Genomic DNA, 21,683 nt, shown 5'->3' with positions numbered 1-21,683 from the left:
GTTAAAAAATCTTGAAATGAGGAAACTTTGTCACTTGTTTTAGCTTACTTCCTAAGCACAGATATCAAATAGGTGTAGGTTTAGATCATCGTAAAGAATCTTCCAACCAATTATGTAGCGAGAATTTTGGTAAAACATAGGTTCATTATTTTCAATTTTTCAATAGTTCCATCCATACTTTTCTTCATTTGGGCCAATTCTTAGAAGATTTTCCAATCGATTGGTGTAAGAATATTGAAAATCGTTTGGGAATCCATTAAGCTATTAGCGTTCAAAATCTGACCACTTTTCGAGAAAGATTTTTTGGAATTACCCCCTATACCAGCTACCTTCCTGAAAGACGTAGTCCTACGCCAAAAACAGCAGCAATCGCTTACGCGTATCCGCTCTTGATGATGGTTTGGAAAACACACAATTAAGATCACGTTTACTGATTCTAGAAACTAAACAGTTGTGAATATGGCATTACAGAACAATTCTACTTCTTTTTATCACGGAAGAACACAAAAATTTCCTTCTGATATGAAAATATAAATCAATTTTCATTCACTAGCACTTTCAGCATTTTGTTTTTTATTTCAGCATATTTCAGCATTTACACTACTACCAATGTGTGAGGCAGTTACTCCTGAAACTATTCTATCGTGTTGACACAGCTAGTATTTGAGTGACAACCACTTGCTTTTGGTGCTAGTGTATATTAACGATTCAATGATACACTAGCGCCAGCAGCTAGCTGTTGTCACTGCGAAAGTAGTTATCTTCAATCTAGGCTATACCGACACGTTATCCATCGGTCTCTCTTTTTATCTGTTTTTGAAAAGCATTTAATCCCTGTGCTGGCTATCTCGGCCGGTCGGATTTAAAAAACACAGACACCACTATAGAAAATGGGCTCAATTTAGTCGCAGCGACTTTATCATTTCTCGCGACTATAACTCAAATTCAGTAGCGTTTGATAAAGACCAAAATACACGCCGATATTCAGTAAGTATTATTCTATCAACTGGTATAAAAATCTTGTCTAGAATAAATAAAGTTTCAACGTAATTCCTGAATATTGTTCAGGCTACCGCTTAATGGGCTGGAAATACCCTCCCGTACCCTATATCGCAACATCACTAAACATAATTATCAATTGAAGGCAGCCTTATGGTAGACCGCTGAAGCTATGGCATATAACATAGTATATTTTGTGAATGCAAGCCTATTTCACTTTCAAAAGATAATAAGGGACAGCAGATGGAATAACAAAAAGATTTTTGACAGGAATTTTAAAAATTATCTCAACATTTGTTAAAATTCAGTTATATTCGTAGGAATTATGTATCATTTAAACTTAATTTGTATATGTAACTATACTATGTAATGTTTTATACACATGTGTTAGGTTTTAAATAAAGAACGAATACTGTTTTCTTTAAAAAAAATTATAATTTAAAATTATAGATCTCTATAAAAACATTCTTTATTTGCTAAAGTAAAAAAGTTCCAAAAAGAACAACACTAGTGTCCTGTCACAAGTCGCAAAAGACTTTAAAGCTCTTGGAATTTGGCGGACATCGTATAAGGTGCAAATTACGGTTGGTAAATTCAAGAAGCTCCACTAGCAAATTTCAATTACACATCTACACTAGATAAATTCAAATGCGTCTTCAAAAAATTGTGGTACGGTTTTTGGAATTTGCAATTCTGCTCCCAACGATATCCATTTAATTGTTGGTGTTTTCACCACTGCCTTTATGGTTTCATTAACGACACTCTGTCTCACATAATTAAGTTACGATTGCCGCAAGCTCTAGCCATTCCACATCGATATACCTACATGCAGTCAACCTTGCACTTTAAAGCAAAAATCACTCGTTTTGTTGATCAGAATGACATCCCAGTATCCGTTTCGAAATTGTTTTTGAGAGTGTTACTCATTCCTTTTGCGCAGCTATTTGACATGTAATTGTAGAGGATTATTTGCCCTAAAGAGTGGCCATATTTATAAGTACCTCTATTTACATGAAATATGAGAAATTAATACCTGAAATATTGCAATTGCGTAGTACGACGTCACTAACTTAATTATGTTGCAAACATAATCTTCTGCCATTTCCTGTTGTACAGATAATAATAATCTACTCACCTCCAGTTGTTCCAGATATTCCTCCTCAGCTTCCACCATGCTGAACACCAGATGATTCCGCTTTCGCATGCTCTCAGCGTGCGGCGAACGAATGTACTCTTCGACGATTTGCTTCCACCGGCGGCGGCATAACCAGCCACGAAAAAAACTTTGCACCTTCTTGATCTTCCGCAGCTCGATGGAGTCATGCACCGAAGCACACAGACCGGGAAGCGACGAGTGATCATCGATGCTATCTCCCGGGACGCTGAAACTTCCTCTGCCCACCGGGGTTGCCGAGTAGCTCGAACGGGTTTCTTTGCGCAGTACGCATAACTGAAAGTACGCAGTACGCATAACTCATGTTAGAAAAAAAAACTTATTTAATATTTTAAATTTTTCAGACGGGATTTGACCAGTTCCACCAATAAAATAATTTGAACACCCAAGGATTTCAAGGTTGCTGAAACCTGAAAATAGTTCATGCACTCCTTTATTTCTTTTAATTTTATGGAGGCGCCTAGTTTTTCAGCGATATTGCGATATTACCAAGTTAATTTAATAATACCATAATTCCATAATGCCATAATTAATCAATCAAATAAACTCGTAAATTGCACACTTAAATAGTGAATTATTTCTGTAGGTACTCGTAATAAAATTAGTACGCCATACAAAAGAGGTGGGCCTATAACTAACATTATAAATGTGAGAAATTTTTTCGTAGCCAAAAGGCCTAATCATAATTTTTAACATTTTTTCAATGTCTACTATATTTAGTTGTTGGAAAAACATAAGATTTTTCGATTAACGCTTATGGATTCAGCTCTTAAATTTAGTATGAAGTCAGCTCCAGAACTCTGCAAGAATTCAGCGCCCAAATTGCATGTACAGTTAACATTTAGAAACCCCAAACATTCCAATTTCAGCATCAGTAGATTTAGCACTTTTAGACTTCAGTAATAGTCAATTATTCTCGCATAAATTCTAAACGTCCCGCAACCACTCAGCAGCAAGCGAAGCGCCAATGTAAACAAAAGGAAGTAGCACTAACGCAATAATTGGCTTCCTCTTTCCCCCATATACCGTTATGCTGAAGGGCAATAAGCGATTCGCACTTGCTTTATGGCACTAGACACAACTGAAGTATCCGGACTCGTCGCCCATCTCAGCTTAGCCCACCCCCTTTGCTATGCCAATGTGCAATGTTGCCATATATAGCTAACATCCTTTTGCCTGCATTTCCTCGTAGCACCCCGAGGGCAATAGTCCTGTACGGGCGGGCAACAAACAACCGTACGCTCACCTCGGCTCTTAGTTTGCGTATTTCGGATGCAAGCTCTTCACACTGCTGAGTGTACTGCCATTTGGCCGTCTTCTCGCTCTCGACCACCTGCAGCAGATGAACATGCTTTTGCTCCAATTCTTCCTTTTGCAGCAACAGTTTGTTGAAGCTAGAGTAGCCGGGAGATAGCAAAAGAAAAAATCACTTTCTAGTTGCAGTAACGAGTGAGAAACTAAAATGTTTTTATTTGTCTTATAAACGAATGTGATGACAGGTGCATTTATTCTGATTTGTTGAGAAAATATACAAAACTCAAGAGCGTAATACTGAAATAAAGCGGGTGACAATCAATAATAATGAGAGATAGAAATGAGACGCAGTTAGTTAGCCGATTATTGGTCAATTACCTTGCCTCCCTGATGGCGATGATCCATGCCGAACATTCAGACTCGGTGGAAGCTCGAAGCTCGTACTGGCGCTGGTTTTCACGCCGATAGCAAATAGTGAAGCAGTGCTGAAAATCACAACAAATGAACATCGTTTGCAAGATTAGTAGAAAATCCTTCAGTTTAAGATTTTCTATAAATAGCAACGGTTTGAATCTTAATCAAAAACTGAACAATCAATTAAGTAATCACTGATGAGTGAGTGTCCTGTTGTATGTTTGCGCCGAAATAAAATCTCTCATTGACGATATGAGAGATCTACACATTTACGGAAACAGACTACAGAAGTAATCTGTTTTCTCTGTTCTCTTCCTTTTATGTTTTCTCTGTATTCTATATTTCATTAGTCTTTTCTTTCTGTAATCTTCCAGTTTTCTCTGTTTCCTCTGTTTTATGCTTTATGAGGTCTATATTTCCTATTCTCCCTATTTCCTGTTTTCTCAATTCTATGTATTCTATGTTCTCCAGATTATTTATCTTTTCTACGTTTTCGATGTTTTCTACGTTTCTTTGTTTTCTATGTTTTCCATGTTTCCTGCATTTTCCATGTTTTTAATATTTCCATATTTTTTCTGTTTTCCATGTTTTCTATGTTTCAATTGTTTTCTATGTTTTCTGTTTTTAATGTTTTCTATGTTTTCTATATTTTCCATGTTTTCTGTTCTCTCTTTTTCGTTTTCGGTTTTCCATTTTCCACTTAGCGTTTTCCGTAGAATAGTAGACCAGGACCGGATTTACATCCTTTTCGTCTATCTGGTCTGTCTGTCTGCATGTCTTTCGTTGTCTGATGCCTGAGGTTTGTCGTCTGTGGTCTGTTGTTTGTTGTATGTTGTTTGTTGTCTGCCGTCTGTTGTCGTCTGCTGTCTGTTGTCGTCTGCTCTCTGTTGTCGTCTATTGTCTGTTGTCTGTTGTCTGTTGTCTGTTGTCTGTTGTCTGTTGTCTGTTGTCTGTTGTCTGTTGTCTGTTGTCTGTTGTCTGTTGTCTGTTGTCTGTTGTCTGTTGTCTGTTGTCTGTTGTCTGTTGTCTGTTGTCTGTTGTCTGTTGTCTGTTGTCTGTTGTCTGTTGTCTGTTGTCTGTTGTCTGTTGTCTGTTGTCTGTTGTCTGTTGTCTGTTGTCTGTTGTCTGTTGTCTGTTGTCTGTTGTCTGTTGTCTGTTGTCTGTTGTCTGTTGTCTGTTGTCTGTTGTCTGTTGTCTGTTGTCTGTTGTCTGTTGTCTGTTGTCTGTTGTCTGTTGTCTGTTGTCTGTTGTCTGTTGTCTGTTGTCTGTTGTCTCTTGTCTGTTGTCTCTTGTCTATTTCCTATTGTCTGTTTTCTGTTTGCTATCTTCTGTCTTCTGTTTTATTAAAAAGTATGATAGTCACATGATATATTATCAATAGATAATTAATTCTCCTCTAATTAAAAATGTACACACGTATTAGGTTCTCCTAATCAATTAAGCAGTCACTGACTTAACTGAACCGGTAAAGTAAACACATCTGTTCCGTTCTGAATAATTTAACCAACCTGTAGTTTCTCTTCCTTGGTGGCCTTTGAACCCTGCCCGCCGCCACTGCTGATCGGCGGACCGGACAACGAGGGGGCTGAAACAAGCCGTTCGCAGTAGCAACCTTCGAGAAAAATCAGTCCGGAAGGTCGACTCGATTGTTCCGATTCATAGTAAAACAGCAGATTCTGTCGAGTAGAAAATGAAAAAAAAGGAATTACTGGTCCAGAGGTAAAACAAAATGCATTGCATAAATTAAAGCGAAATTGAAAAATTGTGAATGTTAATGTTTCTCACAGGAGCAATAAATCATTTGTGTGTTTCTCACCTGATATAGAACGAACCATCGCGATTGCCACTTGTTATTGTCTGCCGTGCGTTTATGCAAATGTCCGTGCTGAAATAGAAAGTAAAGAATGATAAATAAAATAAATTAAAAATTGGATATGCCATGAATGGAATATTCAATGCCGTTTTATATTTATGTCAACTGGTTATGAAACAACCCTTTTTTTCAGTAAAGCACACCGAAATAAAACTTTTCAAGAACGATTTGTCATCCTGTGACTTGCGAATGAGTGCTTGTGAAATATAACTCAACCTGTTAACTTTTAATGATAAAAAAGCATTAGAGTTTTATATCCGAAAAGCTTTTTGACAAACGAATTTTATGACAGTAGATCGTAATGAAATCCTTAATTTCATAGTATATTCGTCCAAATGAAATTGCTTTCAAAAGCACTAACAAAAACTGGAAACAGAGAAGGTCAGACTGTGCACACACAATTTTCTTACAAGTTGTGAAAAAGTATACGCTTTTTGCCACACTACGAAATAGAGCTACATTAGAAACTACTTCTGTGACTTTTCCGGTATTTAATTTATAGCATGAAGCTATTCAACATCAGTAAAGAAAGAACTTGCTAGGTTCTAACAAATTTTGAGTTATCATATGTGTCAATAAATTTGTTATTTCGTAAGCTCCTTTGATGTTAAGTTTGAGCATTCTTCTAGTTCTACTTCATGTGAGGATTGAAGCAGAACCTAGTAGCATAGGTACTAAAGTAGACTGAGCAGTTTTTTTAACAACATGTTGAATGCAACATGTGGAATGCGAATGTTGCCAGTTGTTCCTCAATATTACTTCTGTCGCCGCCTGAGCCTTTGTGATATGTTTTCATAGTTGTTCAACTCTAAACACACCTTAACCCATTATGACACGGGTATATCAAAATTTGAACCAAATGAATTGAAATTGTGTAATCCGTTATATTATAGCTTGAATGTGTCGGGTAACTTAAAATCGTCATTTGGAATGGTTTCAAGTCCAAAATATCGCAGGTTTTATATTTCATATGCTCAGTTTCAAACAAACAAATTACAAAGTTGTTTACATATTTCTTATCGAATTTTGTGATAAACTTTACATAAAAATACCATTTTACATTTCAAGTAATGTTTCGTCACAAAATGTAGACTTAAGGCCCAAACACAATGCATACGAATTTTACTACGTTGCGGATATTTGACAGAAAACCAACGGAAAAACTGTCAAATTGCTGTAAACGTCAAACGTAGTAAAATCCGTATGCATTGTGTTTGGGCCTTTATTCATACGTTTTGGAGACAAAGTTTTTTTCGCCATTTTTTCAACTATTTTTCCGCCATTTATCACAATTTTGCACTGTTGAAAATACATATGAAATGACAAAAACTGACAGATTATCTTACGCACATATTAGATTGATGTCTAATCTCTCTTGTAGTGATATATTAACATTGCAAACCATTGAAATTCAGCAGTAAACGGGGTATGATCATACGCTAGCTAGGGCATAATGGGTTAAGGTTCAATTTAATATATTTATTATTGTCCAGTAATCATATGAGTACAACCCATTTTAAACAATCTAGCTCTGTGAATCTAGCCTAAATATATGTAACTAGTTTTACTAGTTTACTAGTACCATATTCCAATTCACGACATCTCTAATGAACAAAAAATAATTCTTTTTATTTTTAGACAGCTGTACTGTTTTTTGGAATCACAAAATTTTGTATAAGCCTCGGGATAAAATCACATTTTGATGCAGAGTCAACAGCGTGAGGGTTGTCACTAAATTCCTGAAGAACATACTCTAGCGGTGTGCATAAAAGTATTAGTACAGTGAGCCGCTAATAAGATTTTGCTGCAGGTAAGTTACTCCTGAGTAACGACCTAATCCGTATACGAATCTCACGCACCAGTTCAAAGCAACTCGCAGTTTGTTATGGGCGAGTTTTACGCAAATCCATATTGGAACATTAATTATGCTATACTCAACAACACATTGAAGATACACTAGCCAAACAAAAGTTGTATACCCCTTCTCAAATTGGAGGTAAACAGAGACGTCAAATTTCTAAATTGCAAATGTGTGTGTGAGACGCAGAAAAAACCACGCTAAAAATTTTCGCGTAGGACTTTAGGAAGGCCGATTTTCTGCAATTGTGTTAAGGATCACAAGAGCTACCAGAAACCAAACTCCTCCGTTCGAGATGTGGAACAAACTGAATCTGAGCGAAATTTTCGTGCAGAAGGCAAAAACTTGAGCTGGATTCAGTACATTCAAGGTTCAAAAGGCCCCAGACCGTGACGAACAGAATACGGTCGCGAAAAGCCATGTTCGAAAGTAATACAAAGCTGACAAAACCACACTGCTGCGTTGTGGACGACGAGATCTACGTGGAAGCGGACTACAGCAGGCTTTGGGGAACCAGTATTTCACTGCAAAGGATAAGTTTGAAATTCCAAAGAACCTCCGAAAACAGAAGATGTCGAACTTTGCCAAGAAATTCTTGATTTGGAACGCAATTTATTCATGTGGAAAACGGAGTACACCTTTCGTAACTACAGATAACATGAATGGACTGGTGTATTTGAAAGAGTGTCTCCAAAAGCGACTTTTTCCTGTTCTGAGGTTTCATAACTGTCTTACGATTTTCTGTCCGGATTTGGTCAAAGGACCAAAGGTCGTGCTGGAGTGGAATAAAGCAAATAATATTGTTTTCGCGTCGTAAGATCTTCACCCCCTAAATTCACCGGAGCTGCGACCAACGAGAAATACTGGGCTATTATGAAGCAAAATCTTCTGAAACGTCTTAAAGTAGTCAAAACAGTTGGATAAATGAAGAAAGCATGGGGAAATATGCAAAAATATGTCGATTCTGAGGTTGTGAAAAACCTCACGTGTGGGGTTAAGGCCAAAGTTGACATTCGGATACGGAGGCAAAATTTAATGAAATAAAGGCGCTAAAACTAAGTTTAATTATTTCATTTGACATCCTGAAAACTTGATGGCAATCGGACTCGAACGTAAATGTAAATGATGGTATATATTTCGACACCGTCGGCGTAAAACAGGCGACATTCTGATGGCAATATAACAGAAAGTTCTTTGATAAATAGCGAGAGCAAAAGAGGTACAAGATTACTCCCATGGGAGACGCCCAAAACATTCGTATACACTTCAGAGCAAGAAGCTCCGATCTTAAGGCAAAGCGATCAGTTTATCAAATAAGATCTGAACCAGGCGATTAAGGATCTGTAGACTCCAAGTTTCTCTAATTTACTTAACAGAATTTCGTGATCAACTCGATCAAATGCTGGCTTGAAATCAGCGTCAACTTATCCATCGTTGTCCATTGCGCAAATGTATATAGTGTTGCAAATTCGATCAAATTGGTCGCAACAGACCGCTTGGGATACAATCCATGCTAAGCAGTTGAAATGTAATTCTTTCATGAGCAAATAAGCGCTTCATTGTTAATGATCTCAAAAACATTTGAACAGCAGCATACGGAGGTGATGTCTCTGTAATTCCGAATGTCTCTTTTATTTCTCTTTTATTCTTGTGAACAAAAAACATAAATGATTTCCACAGTTCAGGAAATTTGCTCTCTTTCAAGGACCTGTTAAATAATTTCGTAAGTGGAGCAAGTAAAACATCCGAGTACAACTTCAGAATGGACACTGGAAGGCCATCGGAATCAACAGCATATAAAAGTTTTAACTTCTGGAGTGCAGACGACTATTTATTCACTAATGTGAAATGGACTGAACTCAAAAGCACCACTAGGACAGTCGTTGATTCCAGCTAACATCTTTATATGTGTATAATAGTTAAAAATCAGTTTTGGTTTAGATATACGGCTTTTGCAGTCTACGGAAATGATGTTAACCGGTATTTGATGTATATCCGACGTTTCGGCCGTTGGTTTCGGTCTTTTTCGAAGGAAATCTAGCAAATATTTGTTTTATTGACAACATGTAACATACAAAATTAAAATTTAACTCACATAGGTATTGTTTTACGTTAAGCGCACTAGCTCTGCGGTCTATTGTTAATAAATCATTTTTCGAAGACCACAAAGCCGTATATCTAAACCAAATACTATTCACAGTCAAAACTAGTACAATACAGTTAAAATCAGCTTTACGTAAAGGTACCCCAAGTAACCATAAGCATTAAGCCAAAACTGTATATTGAGAATAAATAAGCATTCATAGTGCTAACTGCTGTATATCAATAATCTTAATGTTTATTTTATATTAACACTAGCTAACCCGACAAACTTCGTATTACCACAAATTAAACTGTGTTGTACTTAAATCGTGAATCTAGGATGACCTTTGTCACAATCTTGAGTTTTGCAAGTTTCTGGGGACTTCATGGGTGTTTTAATATACAAATTTTCCTCACAGTAAAGTAGAAAACAACTCCTCCCATTGCTTAGCCAGATAAAATAAAGCGGATAGCATTTAAATATTCGCCATCATTACAAACCATTTCGCCGCATACCATTTTGCGGAACACCAATTCTCGGTTGACCACAACGCGGAATATAGAGTTTCGCAGAATACCATTTCGCGAAAAACCTTACGCGGGATGTACAATTTCACGGAAAATCTTTTCGTAGGTCGCCGGCAACACTCACGGCCTGTGGCCATCTCGCGCTGAATTATCTAATGTTACTATTGATAGTTTTTGGCGGTCTTGTTAGTGATTAATGTTTTATGAAAGAGTCTAAAATTTCTCGAGTTCGATTAGTTTTTGAGTTACGCAAAAATTTCTGTTTCATTTGTATGAGAGTCCTACCACAGGGGTGAGGGGTCTCAAACCATCATTAAAAAAAATCCTGCCTCCAAAACCCCCCACATGCCAAATTTGGTTCCATTTACTTGCTTAGTTCTCGAGTTATGAGGAAATTTGTATTTCATTTGTATGGGAGCCCCCCTCTCCTAAAAAGGGAGAGGGGTCCTAATTCATCATAGAAAAAATTCATGCCTCCGAAAACACCCACATGCCAATTATGGTTCCATTTGATTATTAGTTTTCGAGTTATGAGGAAATTTCTATTTCATTTGTATAGGAACCCCCCCTTCTAAAGTGGGGAGGGGTCTCAGTTCACCATAGAAAAAATTCTTGTCTCCAAAAACACCCACATGTCAAATTGTGTTCCATTTGCTTGATTGTTTCTCGAGTTATGAGGAAATTTGTATTTCATTTGTATGGAAGCCCCCCCCCCCTCTTAAAAGGGAGAGGAGTAATAATTCCCCTCCTAAAGAGGGGAGGGGTCTCAATTTACCATAGAAAAAAATTTGCCTGCAAAAACACCCACATGCTAAATTTGGTTCCATTTGCTTGATTAGTTCTGGAGTTATGAGGAAATTTGAATTTCATTTGTATGGGAGCCCTCCCTCCTAAAGTGGGGAGGGGTCTCAATTCACCATAGAAAAAATTGTTGTCTCCAAAAACACCTACATGTAAAATTTTGTTCCATTTGTTTGATTAGTTCTCGAGTTATGCAGAAATTTGTGTTTCATTTGTATGGGAGCCCCCATCTTAGTGGGAGGAGGGGTTTCTAACCATCATAAGAACCTTCCCTGGTCCCAAAAACCTATATATACAAATTTTCACGCCGATCGGTTCAGTAGTCTGCAATAAAATCCACCTGCATAAAAGATATATTTTTGTTTTGTCTTTTCGTTTTGACTTGTCTCCGACCGAATCCAAGTTTTCATTTTCTACACCAAGCGAACGATATGCCGTCGATACTTTTTCGATACGTCGATAATGTAGACAAAATGACATATTGATGAAGCTTCAAACAAACACTAATAATGTTTATTAAATGCTGGCGACGTAGCATTTTAATAACCTGCTATTTCGCCTTTTTGGCATTATATGAGTTCTACAGAACTATATAAAGAATAATAAGCTTTTAATCATAATTCTGCATGATTATGCAGTGTTGTCATAGGGCCAATGTTTAGTGCTTGGAATACATGCTAAGAACTCATATTTGATGCGCAAAACTGGCATATCCTTACTATTTTGAAGGCGATGCGAGATGAAGAATAATTGTACGCGTTTCATCAATATAAGTATTTATATGCGACAATATCCGATTAAGCGCGACTCGCTCCGAGCTGCTATACAATTCGGTGTTGAAAATCGTATGTGTGTTAGTTATCATTTATCTATATAATTGAAAATCAAGTCAGGCGCACATTATTAAGCTTTAGTTACGATTCCGAATTTGTTAAAAGTTATTTACGATAATTTTCATACATTGATGTACGACTTGGTGTTAGCTGGGATAGCAACAGTGACTTGATCAGTTGAAGCAGAGCGTTCGTTAAACGAATTCATAAAGTGTTGGACAAAAAGATTGCACTTATCAAGTTTAAAGTTGCTAACTTGTTCCCCACGATAAACTAACACTGGCAGACCAGCAAGCACAAATATGCCTGCGTACGAAGAACATATTGTTGGTACAGAAATCTGTTGAGATTCTTGTAGTTTTCTAGTCGCACGATTGAATTCCTGTTTCGTAAGGTGAGAACGATTCCGATAGTATCTTCATAAACCTCTAGCCCTCAGCCATTTTAGTCTGTGTAGATGATTATTTGACCAAGAAGGCTTTGGCGGCGGCTAGACGTCGGGTATAAATTCAATTACCAAGACCGCTCAAGATTGTTCGCTAAAAATAATTGACGGCATCGACAATACATGTGGCAGAGTTTAGTGTCTGCCAGTTAACACCAAAGATAGTAGATCCAATTCAGTCATACTTAGCTCGCCGAAAGACCGGTGTACCATCATTGCCGAAAGCATTCTTAAAAATGATCAGCGTTCACCAGAACGTCCAAAGCAGGATGATGTGAGTGGTGAGTGATCAAAGGCTTTGGTTCCGAAACGGTGCAGACGGGTGTTACGGCTTCGTTAGATAAAACCAAATCAAGAAATCGAGTGTTTTTGTTGGCTATGCCATTGACTTGCATCAGCCCATGTAGGGCAAACCGTCGATAAATGTAGAACTGACGGCAGATAATGCCATTAGGGAATCGATCTGAAATGTCCCGCCAATCGACACAACCGAAGCTGAGGCTGATTATAGTCCTCAAACTGCAGAGCATAATCACTAATTTCCAGGTTGACACAACAGCACAGATATAGTCCGCATGCTCATGAATGCTGCTAATATCATTACGACGATCCGGAGGCAAATAAATGACACTCATACTCACTACTCGACGAGGCGTAGCGATTCTAACCCATAGCTGCTCTACAGCATTGGAAATAGGCGTTGAATCGATATGGCTGCTCAAGCGAGTTAAAACTGCAATCAGCACACCCCCGGCCCCGCCACGGGTTACGATCGGTGCAATGGATAGCACAACCATTGCCGAACAGTTGCGCACTATATAAACATTCATCAAGCCATGTCTCGGTCATCACAATAACATCGTACATCTACAGTAGTTTTCATCCTCTTATCCAGCAACTCATATCGCTAGCTCCCCTTAGTATCAGCCGAAATACGAGCAACGTTATTGGTGATTGGGTAACCAACCCCGCTGGAAACCACTGCTGCATACTGAAAGGCATAGAGCATTCATACGAGTCCTGAGATTTGGTACGAGGAATAGCCTTGCAAAACTCGAGCATCTGAACCCATATCAGAGGCGGCTCTTGACGATGACTCCATTGCCGAAATGGAACATTGTTCCTTCATCCCAGCATCCGTCTGCACAGCAGGTTAGAGGCGGCTCATTACAGCGCCTGATTAGGAGTAGAATGAATTAGGAACCTGTTGTCTCGGCGTTAGAACCAATATGGTTGTCCATCACGCGACTCGGAAGCGTGATCCTGCCAAAGCAAAATACTTAAGTCATATTACTATGAACAAACAAGAACACTCGAATCGGAAAGTGTATAGCATAGACAGAAATCTATAATTATATAGTATCAGTATATGAGCGCTTAAAACTAGCGACGATGTACCACTCACACAGCCATCCTCCTTTGCTAAATATTAGATAACTAGACAACCCGTAAACTACGCTCGCTTTCTGGATAAGGCTCTATCGTCCTCTGTGGACTCTCGAAGAAGAAGAATGGGACAGAATACACCCGACTATCAAAGAGGCAATAGCCAGTGAAAAGAAGGTACAGCGAAAGTTAATCTAGTAGTGCCCATGAAAAATTACAGTGTATCAGAATCAGATCTCCAAGGAATTAAACGAAAAATCAGGTTCCCCAAGACCAACATAGCCGGCAATAAGAACCGACTAGCAATAAAGCTCTACAGATACGGCAGGGAAATGCTAGTAACGTCACTACACTAAATAATGTCTAAAATCTAGAAGGAAGATACCTAACCGGAGGAATGATTGAAAAGAGTGGGTTGCCCCTTCAACAAAAAGAGTGATCAGCTTGTCCATTGCAATTATCGCTGATAAACACTGTCTACAAAGTACTCTTCCAGGTCCACCGCCTGTTCCCGATAGTATTTGTATTCGTTGGGAACTATCAAGTGGGTTTTATCGGCTTTTGCTTTATCGACAAAGAAATGGAATAGAATGTGCCAACATCAAATATTTCGAACATCGATTTTAAAGCAGTATACGATACCGTCAATCGAGGGCAGCTACATATGACCAACATTGAGCTTAGTAAAATATGTGATATATATAGTGATAGGGGTATATCAAAACGCAGTGGTAGTGAAGACCAGATTATCATTGCCTTTCAGGGAGTGTTCCGACGTGCGCGGTCATAGAAACGAGAGAAATGTTTTTAGCTATCCATATCTACGGATTCATAGATAACTTCGCTATTACAGCAAGAAACTAATCTTATTAGTTTGACAGTTAATTGTAAAAATAAGGCCGTGCTGTTAATGGAGGTCATACGCATCGTATTGCCCTGTTCGAGCGGAAAGTGCTGCTGCTGATATAAAAAAAAATCAAATTAAAATATGTTTTTACAAGCTCCAATTAGCATAAGTGGTAGCATTTCGAAGCCTATGCTAAAAGTCGCAACATAACACGGTTGAAATTTGGCAAATTTTCAAAATTATCTTAATTCGATTCAACATGGTTTCATTTAAAACACTGTGCGCTATTGTTCCATCAAAGTGTTTGGCCACCATAATTCTTTCTTTATATTCATAACAAATTACACCTGATAGTACCGTTGGGCGAAGGCATCACTGCAGATACCAACCGGACAAACATTATTTGCGTACCTTATTAGTTGCGAGCATCTCGATGCTGCGGGCACATCCACCAGCGGGTACATTCGAATACTGTGGCAGCGCCCCAAGATATATAAATACCTACACGCTTATGCTTCAAAGAAAACCGGTATACGGATGTATCGAAAATTTCAAACACTGCTTTTTGCGATACCCTTTCCATGTTTGCATGTTACTCGGAGAAAATTTCCCGTAGAGGTGAGCTACAAATAACCAGTCCGGTATAACAAACCACTCGAGGGTCGTAAAAACCAACCCTTTCCGCTCGTTTTTATGGCTACACATGTTTGGGTTGTCATGTATGAAAATAAGCAAGACAAGTAAAGGGGTCCACGACAAATAGTATGATTTTCTCTTTGTACTACTAATACTTTCACTCATTAATGTATGCAAACCAACAACTTTTTGTTTTACATATGTAGATATTCATAGCACGACACGTATAAAAACAACACCATATCGTTCTCTTGTTATTATAGTTAGGACCATTTAGCGCGTACGATATAATGTCATCTTTGTTTTCCTGACATGCGGATTATGTAGGTGACATGTCACGAATAACTAAAGCATAAATATTACTTTCTAGTTGTTGGTCATTTACTCATACTCACCATCGAATGATCATACTGTGCCCGGTCGGACAGCATAATCAGCTGATGCTCGTTGACACGAACGGATCGCTGCATTTTTGGGCTGAGCATCGATAGACAAGCGAAGCAAACTATCGGCTGTGCCAAATTTGCACGTGCTGGTTCCTTGCAGTTCCGGTAAATTGACACCAGCAGCGGGGTGTATTCAGCAAAACCCACACCTCAAAACCGGACACCTCACTGCTTTTTACTGCTGTCACGGTCGAACAAAACTTTTCGTACTACTTAATTAATTTCCCAAAATCACTTCACTTCGACACACCTCACCAGGTTGGCCGGAATGCGTGGCCGTATAATTGAAATTGGATTTTTTGCTCGTGATTTACCTTTCAACAATACACTTTTGTCACCCTTTTTCTGAGTAAAATTTCGTTTTCATTAATTACATCCATGGTACTGACACCTTACACAACAAAAAACTGCAAACACGTGCTAGTCCCAATCCGTTCACCTTTCTACTGTACATCCATATATAAGTATACATATATCGAAACCCGTCAAAATACGGCTTTCCCGTTAGCAGTTATCTACGCTCTTCAGCCGTCGACAGTATTCAAACACAGATGTTTCCATGGATACCTTAACCTTGCTCTCGGTCGATTTTCGTATGTTTGTCACTTTTTTTTCTGGAAATGTTTTCAATGCCATTTTTGTGCCTTTTTGGACTTATTTGCTCATGCAGAGAGCATTCCCAGCATGGCGCACGAATAATAGGAGACAATACGCCCTCGGCATCTTTTATCCAGCCTCCGATTCCGTCTGCTGAAAACATTTCCGGTTGGCAATTGCAGTTGTAAATTTATATCCAATTGTTTCCCTTTGTTATCGGTATTGTTATCACTTTAACTTAGCTAGGTATATATTGTTGTTCGCCACGATTAAAAGTTGTTTGTTAGTTCGTTACCTGTGTGAGTTGTTTCAGCCCCCTCGATTAATTTATGAGCGGTTAAAGACTAGTAATTGATATGATCCAGTGGGCTGGCGGCTAGCGGATCATCCTAATGAATGATCATACCGTCAGGTGGAGCACTGTTGCGTTGGTTGTGTTGCTAGAACGAGAGTGAAATTTGACTGTTAGAGATATTTTGAACACATTCAGTTAATTTTCTAAAGCACTAGGCTGTAGTATATATGTAATCTCTGTTAATATTCAATAAAGTTGAATACAATTTCCCTCTATATTTATTCAGTGTGATAATCTGACAACTGAGATATCAAAATTGTCTCGATAGGAATACAATGCAATGCATAGATATTGTTCATACAATGCTCCTATGGATAATGCCGACATTGAATTCCAATTAAACTATTACAGAACTGTCAATATTGTTCAAGAACAGTGCTCATTAACTACTGTATACCTATGTATTTCCATTTTGTATGTCTGTAGGTCATGTGCGTTGTGAGTTATGAGCTTGCCAAATAATCACCTCTTTTCCAAAGATTAACTTGCGCTCCATTAGTTTCTTTTAAAAGGTACTTTTGCCCTTAACAAACTGCGTTTGAATATCGAGCATTTGCTTTGAAACTTATGAGTGGATATGTAACTGATTGAAATTGACTCAGTGAAAATGTAACTAATTTTTGTTGAAGATAACGTTTTTGATTTAAATTTCTTTACTATTAAATGAAAGTTTCTCATGGCAAAGTATGAGAAGTATGGACAGTATTTATCCCCATAAAAAGCGAGTGCGCATATGAAATGACCAATGAGATTTCTGAAAATAATTTTATCAATTGACACGGGAATCAATTCCATATCAACCAAATCAATATTGTGCCGACTGAAATGGATTGCTTAGTAATAACCCAAGTAACAATCTAATAGCAAATTGGATTTATTTTTTTCTTACAATAAGGCTTATACAAATTTGAAAAAAAGTTTATGTCGCCCCCCTTCAAAACTTTTCGAAATGTGAAGGGGCAAAAAAAAGTGTTACCTATATCATTATATTGCATTCTTTAGTGATAAGCAGGTTTTTTACAGTTCAGCGAGTTTACAACTCTAAATTATCCAATATGTGCAAAGTTAAAGCAATTATCTCGTTATTCTTGATCAAGTTTTTTCACCAACTAAGCTGTGTGATTCCTGCTGCAAATGACAGGCCAATATTGTACTTAGCCTAACGTCGTCGTCGTCCGACGTCGAAAATTGAGATGCTTGCAATAAGACTTTTGGCTCCACTTACTTTAAATTTTTTTCCATTTCAATTCATCTTGTTTTAAAAGAACCGAATTAGATTGAGGAAAAAATCAATCAAACAATATATTAGTGAAACTCGGTACCGCTTTTGACGGAGACATTACGAATTGCAGTGGGATTATTTTTGCCCGTCATATATACAAATAGAAATACGACAGATTAGACACTCCGGAATATCAACTATCGGTGCTTTCGGGGCTCTAAATTGATCATTTTATTCCATAGTGTCCAAGTACTTACCCTAATTTTGGTCGTTAGGGGCGTAAAACTCAAAGATGCAATTTTTTACCATGCGTTGGATGCATGCAGAAAGGATGTCACTGAACTGTTCGAAACTTGAAATTTTCTGACTATTGGCATGTTATGATTATTATTGGGATCAATGGTGGCCCTGCCATAACATCAAGTCAAATCAACGTTATTTCGCTTTTTTGAGCCAGCTGAGGATTTCCCGGAGATAGATAAGGATTTCCGAATCTCAGCTGGAAGAGACAGTTAGAGTCAATAGGATCGTAGCAATTGGCCCTGCAATTGTCCTGTACTCTAACAGTTGGCTGCGAAGTCTGTCATATAAAAACAAAAGGTCAAGTTTCGATAACGGAAGGTAACATCTAGGCTTTGCTTTGCTTGTAAGGTTTTGAGTGAGTACTCTTCCGAATTTTCCGGTAAGTTCATCGTTTGGTTATCAATCTTGCTGAACGATTTGAGAGTGTTTCGAATTCAGCACTATGTTTTACTAAGCCACCTAGGTAGCTTCGAGGTACGATGCTGGTCTGATAAGCCAGTCGACGTACGTTCGAATCTCGGCTAGGCGATGCTTGATAGATAGAGTCAGTAGGATCGTTGCACTGTTCCCGTAATGTTCCTTTACTTTAGCAGCTGGCTGCGAAGTCTATCGATAAAGAAGGGTAATGTCTAAAGGCGGTATAAGCCCGAAGCTTTGCTTTGGCTTTGATGTGCTTTACTTGCTGGAAAGTATCTTGGGATATGATGAGAAAAAAGGAAAGTAAAGCAAAAAACAGTGGTGATAGGTACAACGAATTTTTAAACTTTGCTTGGCTGAGACGGTATTGTCAAATCTAGCTTTAGTTTTCAAAAGGTCGCATAATCAACCCTTTTGCATGCATTATGAGACCTTTCGAAAACTAATGCCAGAAATGAATCAAATATAAGTCAAGGTGATCGAACCTTCACTGCCAGAAGGAACTTAAGATGCCAAAGAGTTGGAAGCTTTTTCGATCGTCAAATAGTTGTTATCGAAACGGTTTGCATCCTTAATATACAAAGGTAAAATAGTTATTGTTGGAGAACAAGCATCAGCTCCCCAAAAAGACCAAGAAACAAGCGATTTTAAACGTGAATAGTTTCAGAGATTTGTTTTCTTGAAATATGTCGGTAGCACAGTATATGCGTTCCAAGTAAAAAAGTTGTAGTGAGCTAAACTGCTATTTTCACACCATGATTATGAATTGATTATTCAAATGAAGGTCAAGTTATACGTTTGTGACTTTCTAAGGTGATCCTGTGGCACTCCACTATTATCAAACCGGTTCTACTCTACCAGGATGCTTATTTTATGTGCTTGGGTCGAAAAATTTTGAAGGTTGGTTCGGTTTAAACTAAAATCTAAGTATTGTACAAAATTCTTGTTTTAGATATTCAATAATATGCAAAAATAAACACTGGTTTCTACTCTTTTGTTTAGTTATTGAAGGTTTGATATTATTATTTTTTTCTAGATACCACCCCCCCCCCATCCCTTCAACAATATTTTGAGACCAGGACATAAACTTTTCTTCAAATTTGTATACGCCTAATTTTATCAAGGCATTGCAGAGTCTGTCAGACTTTATAATGGTTTTCCTCAAGTGAATTTTGTCTTATTTGATAATTAATTCTTGCGTATGATTGAAGAAGATATGAAGAATCATTCATACAATTCATAATAATTAAGTGTTATTCACTTTATAAGCGGTTTTAAAGGATACTTGCTTCCCGTTTAAGAACGACGTTCTATGGTATCCGTTAAACTTGACTTATATTGTCATTGTTCTGCAGAAGAAGAACGATTTATTCTACATATTACTGCCAGGAAACTGTCTTAAAATGTATATTTTTGAAAATGAAAACATATTCTTAAAAAAGAACACTGTACTATAAACAACAAATATGTCAAAATAGATGCCAAAAACTGGATAAAATTTAAAAAAAAGGTAAAAATTGGAATATTTTGAACGAGAACTAAGCAAAAATTTATCCAATATTTTGAACACTCCTTCAACTGAATAGCGAGCGAAATCATAACATTTTATCTATTTGACTAAACACGTGTTTTTAGTCTTTTACCTTGAAATGCGGTCAGGCATCAATATTCATATTTTTTTTGAAACGATGGTTCTACTATTGATGGAGGGACGGTAGGGGAAAGTAATGAAAATTTTTAGGGAATGGATGGAAAAGAGTGGAAAGGAAGGGGGGGGGGTAAATAGGTAGCTACGCTTAACAAGTTATCGTTGTGACTCCTACCTTATGTCCAATGTTGGAAGGTGCCTGGGTCGAACCAAGCTATAATCAGAGATTATAAGCGGGTTTGAACCCACAACACCCGCCAGGGCGTGTGGCTCGCTGGTACCCGTGTACCTTTGAACCATAGAGGCGCTGGATAAAAGGAGACTGCGGAACCTCCCTTATTAATGTAGCGACGTATGTGGGTTGGGTTATTTTAAGACACAAATTATGCCTCTTCCTTCGTGTACTGTAAAAACCAGCGACCAAGAAGTTATAATCTAACTTGTTTTTACTTTCAGGATGACGACACTATGCAGGTCCCTACGACTTGCAAGGTACTGCGTATGGTGTGACGTTGTTCGTCTACCAGCGATTCTCAGCGCGGGGTTACAGAGAAAGGCTCCGTTCCTACGAAATTGACCTCAGCCTACGGTGTACCTAAGATTATAATCACTTGCAGAACGTTCCGGAAGCTCCCAGCTTGTCAAGTCTGCAAGCCCAGCAAACACCAACTCGTATATCAATGTACGAAAATTATCGTTATTGACTTTTAATAAATTCAGTATCGTAAATATAGTCTAATGAAACGCGCATAAGTTTATATTCTATCGTATTTGACGATAGTAAGTGATTGATCTACGACTTTCAGTACAGAATTGTATAGCATAATAAAAGTAATCGCTTTGAGTCGGATCTTATCGCATACAAAGACTTAAAGTTTAATTGTTAACGTATATTTTGTAGTACGTATATGGCCTCCAAAATAGTACGCATATGCTAGTTTTGTGCATTAGATACGATTTTTCAGGGTGTATATAGGTACATATAACTCATTTATTGCTCTGATATGCATATAAAAATGTTTACTGGGAGGATGATACCGTAATCCACCCGATCAAACGATGTTTTCAGCTCCGTGTACACTGCATCAATTGGCACTCCTTCATTGATGTTGCGCAGGCAGCACGAGACAAAATCTACGAGATACGTAGAGACTAATCGAAAAAAAATCATGCTGGCCTGAAGAAATGTAATGTTGACAGCTAGCGAATAAAGCGCCGTTGCCATTGTCACCCTTCTTGTGTGCAGGGAACATGAATCTTTCCATTGGATGGGAAACTTACACTGCTAAATTGAAATATTGAAGAATAGGGAACGATATTCAGTGAGGACAGTAGAACACTTTTTGAAGATGCAAGATGAAATACCGTCAGGTCCAGCCACTAAAGAGTATTTTAGTTTTCCGATGGCAGTCTCGACGATCTGCTACACGAAAAGCATTGAAATTGACGACTTCCTCAGGAGTGTTTCTAACAGCAAAGTCAATTTGTTCCAAGAAAGTAGGATAACGATTAAGAGTCTGCATGAAGTGTGTTCCAAAGAGGTTGCATTGATCATGCGCAACGGT

The 21,683-nt window shown here is 38.0% G+C and overlaps 1 protein-coding gene across 1 annotated transcript in view; it reads right to left on the bottom strand.

Annotated features, from left to right (window-relative positions):
* Nucleotides 1-15,615, bottom strand: part of LOC128743422 (ras-specific guanine nucleotide-releasing factor 2-like) — a 101,285-nt gene extending 85,670 nt beyond the window's left edge. Inside the window, exons 1-6 of the mRNA XM_053839996.1 lie at nt 15,526-15,615; nt 5,658-5,726; nt 5,350-5,517; nt 3,806-3,912; nt 3,420-3,567; nt 2,135-2,449 (exon numbers count right to left, since the gene is read on the bottom strand). Coding sequence (XP_053695971.1) covers nt 2,135-2,449; nt 3,420-3,567; nt 3,806-3,912; nt 5,350-5,517; nt 5,658-5,726; nt 15,526-15,615 — 897 coding nt within the window. The remainder of the gene's footprint in view (nt 1-2,134; nt 2,450-3,419; nt 3,568-3,805; nt 3,913-5,349; nt 5,518-5,657; nt 5,727-15,525) is intronic.
* Nucleotides 15,616-21,683: the final 6,068 nt, after the last annotated feature.

This window comes from Sabethes cyaneus, chromosome 3, assembly GCF_943734655.1.
Source record: "Sabethes cyaneus chromosome 3, idSabCyanKW18_F2, whole genome shotgun sequence".
NCBI classification, from domain to species: Eukaryota; Metazoa; Arthropoda; class Insecta; order Diptera; family Culicidae; genus Sabethes; species Sabethes cyaneus.
Note: the sequence above shows the minus strand (reverse complement) of the source record. Positions and strands in the feature narration are given on the sequence as shown.